This window comes from Cheilinus undulatus, linkage group 8 (genome assembly GCF_018320785.1).
Source record: "Cheilinus undulatus linkage group 8, ASM1832078v1, whole genome shotgun sequence".
Lineage (NCBI taxonomy): Eukaryota > Metazoa > Chordata > Actinopteri > Labriformes > Labridae > Cheilinus > Cheilinus undulatus.
In genome coordinates, this window is record NC_054872.1 from 18,077,311 (window position 1) to 18,090,243 (window position 12,933).

A 12,933-nucleotide genomic window follows, 5' to 3' on the forward strand; every position below is an offset into this window, starting at 1 on the left:
TAGCTACCATGGCTAAGATAAAAGAGCCATTTCATGACACACACTCCTTTGTAAATGGCTTATGATCTCTTGGTTGCTCACCCCACAAGGTTTATTTGACTGACAATCTATCACAGTTTCAATTAAAGGATGTTTGTGACAAAGCATAGATTTTTATACGTTAAAGGGGCTCAGCTGGCCTCTTAGCTCAGTACAAGACTCTTCTAAACTCTTGTCTTCCTTAATCTGGCTAGATGATGCTAGATGCTAGTTAGGAGGCCTGCAGGACTGAGTATTTGTGATACTGATTGCCTCCACACCATGTAAATCTGTTAAACTGTGATTTATTAAAAAAAAAAAAAAAAAAAAAAAAAAACCAAAACAAAACAAAAAAAAACCCCACAAAAACAAAAAACTCTTTCCTTGTGTGTAGTGGGTCTTATTTAATTTATGTAGAAATTTTCTAATAATTGCATCATACAGGTCTGGTCATGCAGGTCCATTTTAAACAATTAAGTACTATTTCTCCTCCATCCCGATTCATTCCTAATGGATGTCCCCTACTTCCTGACCCCCAAGGACATTTAGGATCACGTGATTGCAAAAAAAAATCAAACTAAAGATAGTGGAATCTCAGGAAGATGGCTGAAGAACACAAACCCAGGAATATTAAGGTGCACAAACACTAGGCAATCCCTACAGTGACCAAGCACGCATGAGCAGCAAAGTACAGTTTATTTGACCAATGTGAGTGTTCCTTCTTGGCACAGTTGGATAAGGTGGGCTTCAGCATGGTACCATTGCTCATGCACATGCAAAGGCACAGTAATGCTACATGCATGTGATATAGAATTGTCACAGCTGTTCATTTCAATAATAATAAAGTGATAGAAAGTCTCACATTAAACCACAATGTGGGTAAATTTGCTATCATGTGGTCTGTTTTTTTTTTATTGTTCTGAATCTATGAGACAGCGTGGCTTAAAACTGTCATCATGGCAAATCCTTGAGTATTACGTGTGCAGGCCAGCGGGACACTGAGGAAAGCACGCTTAAGCAAAGTATGGAGGAACTGGTCCTAGTAAAAGTGCACCCTTAGGCCACTGCCCATGAAGAATGGGATAAAACTCCTCAGGAACACTGCCAGAAGCTGGTGTCTAGCTATGCATCACTACAGCAAAAAATTGATCTACTGAGTACTAAAGACACTTGACATGAAGATGGTGAATAATTTCAAGACAGCAGTAGTCATCAAATGTGGCAATTTGTGTTGAAACTGGGGATAAAACCTAAAATATTAGGAAGCAGTTTCAAGTTAGGGAATTTTTCCTCATACACCTTATTTGCAAGGGGAGTTGAATATTTTCCATTGGAACTATACATCATCCACTGCTGCATCCCTCTGCTCCTTTATTTTCTGACATCTTTCTCCTGTCAGTTACACAAAGGCAAATATACCCAGTGTATGAATGTCTAAATATTAACAAACCCAAATTTTAAATTTGCAACATTTTGCATGATCAGGTTTTAGAATTACTGCATAAAAGAACTGAAATGTAACACATTGTAAACAGAAAGTGCCTTGACAGATAACCCAATAAACTGTCCAAATGAGAGGAATTGTCCTGTTCGTCCTCTGCTGTACCTGAAGTGCTGTCACTGGGGTCATCAGGGTCGGGTGTGTTGCTACGGAGACTTGACATGTCGCCTCGCCTCCGCTGCCTGTGCCTTCGTCTGTACTGAAACTCTGCATACTCCTGCAATAAAAAATTTCAGATACACCAGTTCAAACACATCATAAGATAACTTTATTTGATCTGTTCTAATCATAAACAGATTGCTTTCTGAACAGGAGAAGTTGCAGCATATTACAGATCTGAAGACTCCTGTTACATACTTTCCTTGATTCACATCAAAGATTTTGTTCTAAACATGTAAAAGGTGAATTTGTGAAGTGATAACTTTAAATTGAGCATTGAAGCAGTTTGTTTTAAAAATGGTTGGAGATTTCTTTCCCAGGGATGATCAGCACCGAGAGAATGATTCAGACTCTTTTATCTGCAGTGCAAACCTTCATTCATTAGAGTTCATTTTAGTCTGAATCTGAGCAGAGCACACACGCTATCTGGAAGGGAATTAGAAATGAAGCAACACCAAGATCAGATACTGAAAAATATTTTTGTGATTCAACTTGTCTTAAAACAATCAGAATACCAAATCAAAGAGGTAGATAAAAAATAAATACTTAAAACTTACACTGATAAGAATGGGTAAACACGTGTGGGCATTACGTTTTGAGTTAAAGTTAATTAAATCTGGAAAACACAAAATTGGTAATAGGGGCACAGAAACAAGAAGGTTATGTAATTTATAACACACTACATGCATTTCTATGGCAGCAAACCTCTTCAGTACTATTCCCATAGGACTAGCATTACCTATGGACCTCTGATAATGTGTGAATTACCCTCTGACGTTGGTGTTTGGTGCGGTGCATTTGCATGGGATAATCGAAGTCTGTAATATACTCAGATTTACAGACATTGTTGCAGCCTAACCACTGAATACTGAGTGACACATTGCTTATTGTAAGTTGTGTTATGCATGAGATGTACAGCTAAATCCTACTGATATAAGACCAGGCACTTGTAGAGAGAAACTGTAGGAAGCAGAGCAGAAGTGGTGCGCACACGTACATTTGGACAGAAGAGTTTAATTAAATTCAGTAAAATAAAGCCATTTTTAACTAAGCTGAAATTTACTGAAATAGAATCACTATTTATAACCTAAATGTGTCATAACTTTAACAATCTCCTATACTGTCTCTATAATTTTTTTGATCAGAAAAAAGGCAATGAACAGTCAAACAGACTGTAAAAAAACAGAAGTAGCACGCTAAATTACATCTATGTGTGCCTAAATATAGTTGGTAGCTTGTCCTGGAATTTAACTCCACAAATTACAGACATGGTCAATTCACACAGGATTAAAATCACAGGGGTTCCTAGCTAATACTAGTCCTGTGCAATTGATCAGCTAAAGAAACACCAGCTCGCACTAGTCTAGATTAAAGATTTTTCATGATTACTAAAACACTAAAACCCATTGTCTGAACTAAATGGTGAGTGGCCTGAACCAGTTTACTGAACTGATCATCCTTTTGGGCAAACCTGAAACAAACTGAACCCAATAAGAAACAATCTGCAGAACTCATTCCTTCCTTTACTTTTGCAAAACTCTAAACACAATCTCACTCTGAAACTTATGCACTTATGCAATGCACTTATGAATCATAATGGTAACTTATGGCAGCAGAGGTTAATCATAATTACAGCACAGTGGGTCACAGTTTAAAGAAAAACTGGAAACACTGGTTTTTTATTGATGCGATGTAACCAAAGAGTTATATGAGTAAAAGATTGAAATCCAAGATGGATGGGCCAATGTTAGGGTTAGGAGTCTTAGTGTTAATTTTGGCACAAGTTATTTTAAACTGAATCTAAGTTGCATTTTAGTCATTTTTTAACTTTTATAGTTTGTCTAGTTTTAATCAGTGAAAACTCAAACATTTTAGTCCAGTTTTAGTCAATAAAAATTCCTCCCATTTTAGTCTTTACTTTTAGTCATAACATTTATCCTCTTGAACAATTACAATGTAGAAATTTAATCAGCCATTTTGTATAAATAATTTGAAGAAGAACACTCATATTAATGCACTGTCAATAATTTAACTGATCTAAAATACACTGATGAAAATACTGAAATACATTAAATGCAGACTGGATAGGTATCAGAGATCTTTACTGTCCAGTAGTCTTGCATATAATATGAAAGTCTGTTTAAGTCGTGCTTTTCATCAGAGTTTTTATCATCAAAGATCTATTTTTTGCAAATCTTTGTTATGTCTTCTTCATGAAAAAAGATAGTCAATGACTACATTTTTAGTCCTAGTTTTAGCTGATTCAATAAAACTGGTCTGAGGAGTAAATAGTATGTGTGAGAGGTAGCTGAGATAAAAAGACTATCAAAGGCTGTTGTCTGATCTTGCGATTCCAATTGGTTCACAGCTTTTTGGTACTCAGACCTCAGGTTGATTCATTATTGTAATCAACAGGAGGTCTGAGTAACCAACACTGTAAAGCAAATCTTGGAGCTGTGCTGGAGAAGTGTGCTCAAGAGTTTTGTGTTTTGTCGACCTCTCTCCAATCCATCTGTTCAGCTGTGCTAAAGCGTTTATTCTCTTAATTTTTCCTTTGGAGTATTTATCTGCATTTGACTATTTATTGAAAGAAACTTCACTTACTTGCAACATGAACTTACTACTGCTACAAACCCTGACTACTGTTCTCTATTATGTGATGCAGTGTGTAATGGCTGCTCAGTAGTGTTTTTATTTTGACTGCTGTGTTTATGATGTGAAAACAGTGTTTGATTCCGAGCACAGTTAAAACTGTTTTGATGTGATTCTTTGATTTTGCCAGCAGAATCTCAGGTTTGTGACTAGAGTTTGAAAACTGAGACTGGTTTTCACACTTTTGGAGGGGGGGGGGTGTTAAAGGTAAGCTTTTTAGTTAACTAAGGCAATGCACATTTGTTCATCATGATAGCCTGTCTTCTTAATATGCCCTGTAAATGCCATTAAGATTCATTCCAGCCTTTAAACAACCTACCAAAGGAGACAACCTTTGAAATATTATTTTTTGGCTATTTTTAGTTTAAAACTTTGCATTGGGGCGTGGATTGCCTGGCATTTGGGGCGTGCCTCATGTATGAGGGCGGCTCCTTTCCTGTATGTCTCTACTGACTCTCATCCCTGTTTCCAACTAGCCACTGTCCTTCTCTTTAAATAAAGACATAAAAAGCCAAAAAATAGTCACTCTCTGGCCACTTTATGAGGTACACATTGCTAGTACTGGGCCAGACCTCCTTTTGCCCCTAGAACTACCTTAATTCTTCTTGCCATAGGTTCAACAAGGTGTTGGAACATTCCTCAGTAAGTTTGGTCCAGACCAAGTTTGACCAGATTTTTCACACAGTTGCTGCACATCTGTCAGCTGCACACCCATGATGTGAACATCCTGTTACCACCACATCCCAAAGGTGCTTTATTGGATTGAGATCTGGTGACTGTGGAGGACTTTAGAATTCAGTGAACTCATTGTCATGTTCAAGAAACCAGTTTGAGATGACTTGCAGCCATGCTTGGTCAGGTTTTCATTGAAAAAGAGATATTTGACTAAACATTTGGCGAAATATAAGTTAAATAAGATAAAAAAAATTCTAGCTTTGTGACACGGTGCATTATCCTGCTGGAAGTAGCCATCAGAGGATGGGTGACAGGAGTGGCACCAGGTGTGGTCTTCTGCTGCTGTAGCCCATCTGCTTTAAGGTTCAATGTGTTTGTGTGTTCAGAGATGGTATTCTACATACCTTGGTTGTAACGAGTGGTTATTTGAGTTATTGTTGCCTTTCTATCATCTCGAACCAATCTGCCCATTCTCCTCTGACATCAACAAGGCAGTTTTGTCCACACAACTGTCGCATACTGGATATTTTCCCTTTTTTTAGGCCATTCTCTGTAAACCCTTGATGGGTGTGCATGAAAATCCCAGTAAATCGGCAGTTTCTGAAATAGACCAGTTTGTCTGGCACCAACAACCATGCCATGTTCAAAGTCACTTAAATCTCCTTTCTTTCCGATTCTGACTCGGTTTAAACTTCAGCAAGTCGTCTTGACCAAATCTACATGCCTAAATTCACTGAGTTGCTGTTATCTGAATGGCCAATTACATATTTGTGTACCTAATGAAGTGGTCGGTGAGAATATATCTTGGAAAAAAAAAACTTAAGACTTTGTTCTTTTTCTTAAAAAGTCTAAAGGTCTCTAACTGTTTTATTATTATTACTATTAGTTTTATGACAATGTTTCTCACTCCTGTGTGAACTGACAGTCTGTGATATACAGCAAGAGCACTGTCTAGACCTGTTCTTTTTGTGAAGTGTCTTAAGATCACTGATGACTGATTGACTGACTGACTGACACTCTCAGCAACAGGTCACTGGCATGTTTGATTGCACCAAAGTGTTCCATAAAATCATTTATGTTTGCATTAGTTATTTATCCCTTTCTTCAAACCAGGCTGCACGGTGGTAAAGTGGTTAGCGCTGTTGACCCACAGCAAAAGCTTCCATGACCACTCCATCCTAGAGTTTAACTCAATTATGCAACAGTTTTATATACTGAATTGAATTAGCATATCTACTGCATATATAATTTACCCAGGGACATAATCAGAGCACATCCTCTTTTCAGTCATCTCATACATGTTCAGAAGTCCCTGAGTCACATTCATACAATCAAAAGCCTGTCACTGGCTGTCTTTCATGTTTCCAGCTCTCTAAAATTAGCCCGCCATGAAGTGATCTGCAGGCATTGTCAGAGCCACGGACCATCTGTAGCTGTGCCTGTGAGGCAGTGTCATCAGGCTTTGATTATTACTACGCTGTTCCCATTAACTACTGCAGCTGAGAGGCAGAGGCGCTTAATTAGGGGACAAAAATAAAAACCCTGTTCTTTTAGGAGGGGTTGGTGTTCAGCATCTGGTAGCGACATTAAGAGTGAACTTTCTAACAGATAAATATGCCCAAAATAATTTGTTGGCAAGGGTAAAATATTAAGGCTTGTTTTGTTATTTTACTCTTGCAGGAGACAAGGAGGCAAGGAGGCAGAGGTGAGATGAGTTCTGCATTGATTATTTGTTCTTTTGAAGACAGACCTCATCTTTGAAGTGCACACCCAGCTTAATTAAATCCTTTTTTTGTGTCTTGTATACCTAGTTGGTTGAATATTCTTTGTTAGTTGTTGACTACATTTTATCAAAGAAAAAATAAGCTATATCTTAGTACAATAAACAAATACATGCATATTAAAGCTGTAAAGAGATGATAGTCAGACATGGAGATTGACTTTTAGACCTCAGACTTATGTATGTAATCTGTCGTTTCAAAAGGGAATCTTTACCAAGAACATGAGGCAAGCAAAGGTGATCTCAATTTAATAAACGGAGATAAGCACAGTCGAGAAAAATACAGAGTAGTATTGCCTCTTCCAAAATTTTCAAGAAGTTTTTTGCCAAACAGCTGAATCTTTTCATTTGTAAAAATACATTATCAAGTGAAAATCAGCATGGCTCAGAGAAAACAGAACCACTGTTCATGCTGTAATGCAAATAGAAGAAATGCAATTCTAATGAAAATGCTGAATGCTCTATTTGTTTATATATTGAACTACAGAAGGATTTCAATACCATTGATAACAGACAATTATTAAAGAAATTGAAGATGTATGGGATACTAGCAAATGCTTATTCTTGGCTGGAAAGTGATTTAGAAAATAGACAGCAGTGTGTACAAATTACTGATACTGTCAGGATTTAGGGGGCTTACCTGTTGGGTACCACAGAGACTGGTGTTTGGTCCAAAAGTGTTCATAATTTATTTCAATGATATCTGCACGGTCACTGATTTTTTTCAAATATGTAATATTTGCAGATGATACAGATTTGTTTTGCTCTAATAGGAATTCAAAATAGCTTTTGTGTGGGGTTGAAAGGGCGCTTGAAAATCTCCAAACTTGGTTTGATGTCAAAAAACTGTCTCTGAATATTAAGAAAAATTAATTCACGGTTTGTGGGACTCTAAAGGAAAGTGATTGTAATGTGATATTAAAAATTTGTAATGTTGACATTTAAAGGGTTTTTGAGAACGATTTTCTTGGAAATAACATAATGATTACATAAAGGGAAACTTTAAAAGTTAGTTGCAATCCTGAAATATATTGAATTATAAGGCCTTGCATTCAATCTATTGCTCACTAATTGTTCCATATATATTTTATAGCAGTGATAATGAACTGGCAGCGCGGGGGCCATATCTGGCCCCTGGAATATCATCAATTCAGAACATGTGCAGAGGAAAAAATATGTGTGGTATTTCAGGTACCTTTTTTTTAATGAACTCTTTAAAGCAACTCCAAAAACAATTGAGATGAAAAAAACTGAATCAGGAATGACTTAATCTTTCATCCATTTTTCAGAAGTCTGCCTGTCAGCTGTTACTAGCAAATATAATGCATGTTAAACATGTATTTATCAGTCCGTTCTTGATTTAAAAAAACAAAAAAAAGTTTTCTGTGTCAACTTTTAGCTTCAGCTCCTTTGGGAGTGCAGTTTTCCTGCTTGGATTTTTTACTCATCACTACACAGCATTTTAGTGTCAAACCCAGTGATGAACAACGTGACAGTCATCTAAATATTCAGCCAAATATCTCAATCGACCCCTTGTGGCTGGCTATTATATAGGAACTGATCTTGCTGTAAGAGCCTAAAGATTATGTACATTCAAAAAAAGTTAAGAAGAACCAACAAAAATCCTGAGATTAACTGCAATCAAAATTTCAATTTTTTGGCAGCCCTAGTGCTAACACTAGCAGACACTGAAGGAGAAGGTAACCTATAGCATCTTTTACAGAGACCTGGTATTTCATAATTTGCAGAAAAGCGTTGTTAAAACTGTCAATTCTCAGATACCATACTTTTCAGGAGGTTTGTAATCATTATCATTTGAATTAAAAAAACTACAAGAAAAAGTATCAAACTTTAGAATAAAAAGACCTTTAGTTTGATTTTTTTCCAAAAAGCTGCTGCAAACAGAAGGGCACTGTGTAGTATTTGACTGCATTTGTTGGAAGCAAAAACAAGAAACTACCAAAAACAGTTGGCCAGAACTTGCATGTTTGTTGCCCCAATATCAAATCAGAAATTGATATTGTTCGGTTTTTACTTGGATTAAAGTTTAAAGATCTAGTATTTAGACAACCTGACTAAGTATTAGACTAACTGGCAGGATAATGTAGGAAGTGATTTCTGTTAGTTTGTCAGTGTTTCAGACAGCACAGGAGCATTTTGTCTGATTCCCAGAATAAAAAAAGTAATAGAAAAAAAAACATATGAGAATAATCACAGACATCCTTGGCATCTGTGTGATTTCTGTCTTTTGCAGACAAGCTCCAGTGTTTTGTGTGCAAGCTTTCTTTTAACTGCTTTGGTTTGGATGATAAAATATTTGTCCAGCAGTGACTGTTTGCTCAGTAAACCTTAAGCGAACAAAAGCTTTATAGAGCTTTAACTCCTCCTGACTGCGTGGTGCTGAGCAGGCAAAGAAGAAGGAGTTTCACAAGTCATTCATCAAACTGGCAGACTGATCTTGTCATTTGTTTTCCCATCAATAGGGAAATGCCCGCTTTATGCTGTTAAAAGATGTGCACAATAACCCGAGAGGCTGGGGTTTGATGTAAAATTTGCATATTTGTGTCGTGTTTTAACACTTCAGACGGAGGCGACACTAAGAGCCCGAGGAGTGATGAAGCTGCCGAGCCGAGTGAATGTGTTCCAGATGAAAAGCCTCCACGTCTAAAAACTGCAGCAGTCAAGAAACTCAGCAACAACAGAAACTGCAGGGTATTGACTTATACAGTAGTAATGAGTGTGTGTATCAAGCTGTGCAGAAAAAAGCAGGGAGGTCAATAATCAAACCATTATGTGGTAGACAGTTTTAGGACTGTAAAAGTTAACTATAAATGCTCTGTGCTAATGCGCAATCATTGGAAGCAACCTGCTTAGGTGTCTGCCAGAGTGCTATGCTTTTCATCACTCTGACTGCGAGCACAGGGGAACACTGAACCATCTGGCCTGCTCCACTGTGTTGAATTACACACTGATCTGTTGGTCATCATGGTTTTTCAGTGCAGTGACACAGCCAAAACAGCACTAGCACAGTTAAAGTGACTTGGCTGTAAACACTGACTTAATAAAAAGGTATAATGTAGAGCTGAGTCACAAATTACACAATAATCATGATTTATGTTTCTACAATTACGTTAACCTGATTAGATAAGTGCATTTACTTCTGAATCTAATCAAGCACTCCCTATTCACAGATAGTTACCAATCAATCACAGATGTCTGTTTTAAGCAAAAATACTCAGCTGTAAATGTAAGTGTGGCTGTGGGTGAGAGTTTCATGTATAACTACATGAATTCTATAAATAAATAAAAAACCACCACATAAACTGTCAATTTAAATGTATGACAAATAGCCACATCTACATCTTTGTGTTTTTAGTTCTAACCTTTAAAATGGCTGTAAATCCTAAACATCCCTCTCACATGCATTATGGGTAATGAATTGCCTTACAAAGAATCAGATGTAGTATGGATCACCCATTAAGATTTTTCAGAATCTGCATGAGACCTGGACCTTCAAGAAATCCCAGAGAAGCTGTTAAATTGTAACCTGACTCTTAAGATAAAGTGTTTCACAAATCTATGTTGGGATATATTTCACATCCATATAGGCGACAACCTATGGTGTTTAGGAAGGGTAGAACATTTGAAAAGAAACTCAGGATGAGTGCTGCGTCTGTAGGACTTCACTGTAACTTTGGTAATTCATTGACAGTAGGTTAGGGTTAGATGAGATAGTAAGAATGAGGAAGTTTTCATTATGTATCACATTAAAGTCTTTACACACTGGGTCTGTTTTTTTTTTTAAGATCTGTAATCCAAAAAAACGTCACACACTTGAACCTTGCATACAAAGTCAGTTGTGTTTTATTTGTATTCAATTTTTTGTTTTTGCCAAATTTGTAGACTGTTGTAAATTCTTTCATACTGTGAGCCTGTGGCTCTGTCACTCCTTTAAAATCACTCTGAATCCATCCATTCTGATGGAGAGCTTCATACAGCACACGCTCATGCATCGTAGCATAGCTGTGCTAAGTTGGAGAGATGCAGAACAACTTTTCAATTCACTCTTTGTTATGTGGCGGTGAGTACAAACTTCAGCCTTTATCTGTTATAAACTATGGCTGATACCCACATCATACACAGATAAATCATGGTGTTTAAAGTGAGGGCTCACTGCAAAAGAGAGAGAGAGAGGGAAGGGGGGCAAGCGAGTGAGAGAGAAGGAAGCAGCCAGTGCTCATCTGGATCATCAATCACCCATTTAAATGCCTTGGACTGATGCGGGAATAAAAGGCAAAAAAACTAAATTGTTCTGAAAAAATAAACACAGGTGAAAGTTTCAGTGTCTGTTAGAATAATTAGCACAACATGAGCTTGATTTCATTTTTTAACATGGAAAAATCTGAATGAAAAAAACAGACTCAGTGTGCAAAGGAGATGAGGAGATAATCATTCCTAGCAAACAACCAATCAGAAACGAGCTACAAGTAAATGGGAAAATGAACCATTTGAAGTAGACACAGGCTGTGGATTCACTAAAATGTCAAGGAGAGCATTTAACAAGTTATTCTGTGTTAGCCAAAAACCCTGCTTGCTCAGTGCAGGAATAAGCTCAGAACATACGGTGGCCGTAAAGTGGCAGTGACAAGATTTTAGTTGTAGTGGTAGTAAAAGGCTCAGGAACTAGTCTAATAATAAAAATAATAATAATAATAATAGTTTAGTAATAATAATCATCAGTAGTACTTTTGGACTACAAATTCCTCTTTGATCATGATCTCCGTACATAAACTGAGACATTAGTGATCATTTCTGACATTATTCTTCTCTCCTCTGTTGTAACTGTACAAATATTATCTCCCAAATAATAAAATTTGCATGTGAGAACAACGTTGGATCTGTGTAAGGCTGTTATATTAAGTGTCAAATCAAGCGCTTTGTTAATGTTGTTCTGACAGCACAGTTGACATTTTAACTAACAAGCCTTCAGTGAAACTAATGAGGGCTTGTTTTGTTACCTCAGGTGATGCGAAGCCTAAGTACTCCCAGTCCCACGTCCCGCCTGCAAAACTGGAAGAGACAGACAGATTTTTCTAAGAGTAGGAATGTGATTAATTACTAAAATTGTGTGGCTCATTAGGTACTTTCTGATCAGCTCAATCTACAGATTTGTTATGATGCCATACTGTTTGTCATTGCTTAGATTTAAGTCACATTTCTGTTGTGTTACCTGCGTCTGGGAGCCTCAGGAGAGTCATTAGGAGCCACTCCCCTGGCTACCGATGCCAGAAACTCCTGCCTCTTCTGCTGCACCAGACACGCAGCACGGATTATTTTGTGGCGTGGCGTCCGCAGATAAGGCCGATTAACCTTTTGTGCGAGGTCCTCTGTCACCATCTCCAAGTCCGTCTGAGGACAGAGAGAGAGATGTCTAAGGGATGTTTTTAGGATATCTCTGTAACTGAGTCATCTTTATGCAAGCATGAATTCACAATTTGAAGTTTAACTTTGTCAAATAGAAGAAACTGTTCCCAAGCTGTGATGTTTAAGGGCAATGTGACTCACAGAAGTTATCCTACAAGTGATCTACTTTTTGGGCGTCTTTGTACTTCTCAACTTTAAAGTTGTTTATGAACTCCCAACCAGTGGGAGTCTTGCCCATTTATTTTACCATATTTAAAAGGCCAAAACATTAAAGAACACAGGTAGAGCAATCCTTGTTTATACCAGTATTCATAAATTATATAACAGGGGATGTTTAACTAAAGGCTGAGACATGCAGGTTTAACTAGGTCACACTGTGAAGATCATAAGGTAGAAAGCACAAGTCACGCTCATCTCTAATGGCCCGAATCAAATGAGCTGCTGGGAACGTCTGTCTTTTTTCCCTCAATAAGTAGGGCTGAGACCTGCATAAGCTCGTAGATCTCTTTCTTTGTGCTTTTGGGCTCCAGAAAGAACCCATAAGGATAAGAGCACTTGAGGATGCGACGAGTCTTCAGTAGTTCTAGGACTGCGTCTTCAATGAATGTAGTGTCAGGTGGGCCTCCTTCCCCTAGGACACAGAATGAGAGAGAATCAGAAATTTGAAGAATACACCTCTTATTCCTGCTTGAATTACCTAAACATTGCTGAGTATTGGTACAAA

At 37.5% G+C, this 12,933-nt stretch overlaps 1 protein-coding gene across 2 annotated transcripts in view; it reads right to left on the reverse strand.

The window, feature by feature from the left end:
• The window catches only part of LOC121513295 (ankyrin repeat and IBR domain-containing protein 1-like), a 68,880-nt gene that overhangs the window by 7,266 nt on the left and 48,681 nt on the right, over positions 1–12,933 (reverse strand). For both annotated transcript variants that reach the window (XM_041792937.1, XM_041792938.1), the window contains exons 15-18: positions 12,695–12,840; positions 12,016–12,194; positions 11,804–11,855; positions 1,625–1,736 (exon numbers count right to left, since the gene is read on the reverse strand). In XM_041792937.1, the coding sequence (XP_041648871.1) occupies positions 1,625–1,736; positions 11,804–11,855; positions 12,016–12,194; positions 12,695–12,840 (489 nt within the window). The remainder of the gene's footprint in view (positions 1–1,624; positions 1,737–11,803; positions 11,856–12,015; positions 12,195–12,694; positions 12,841–12,933) is intronic.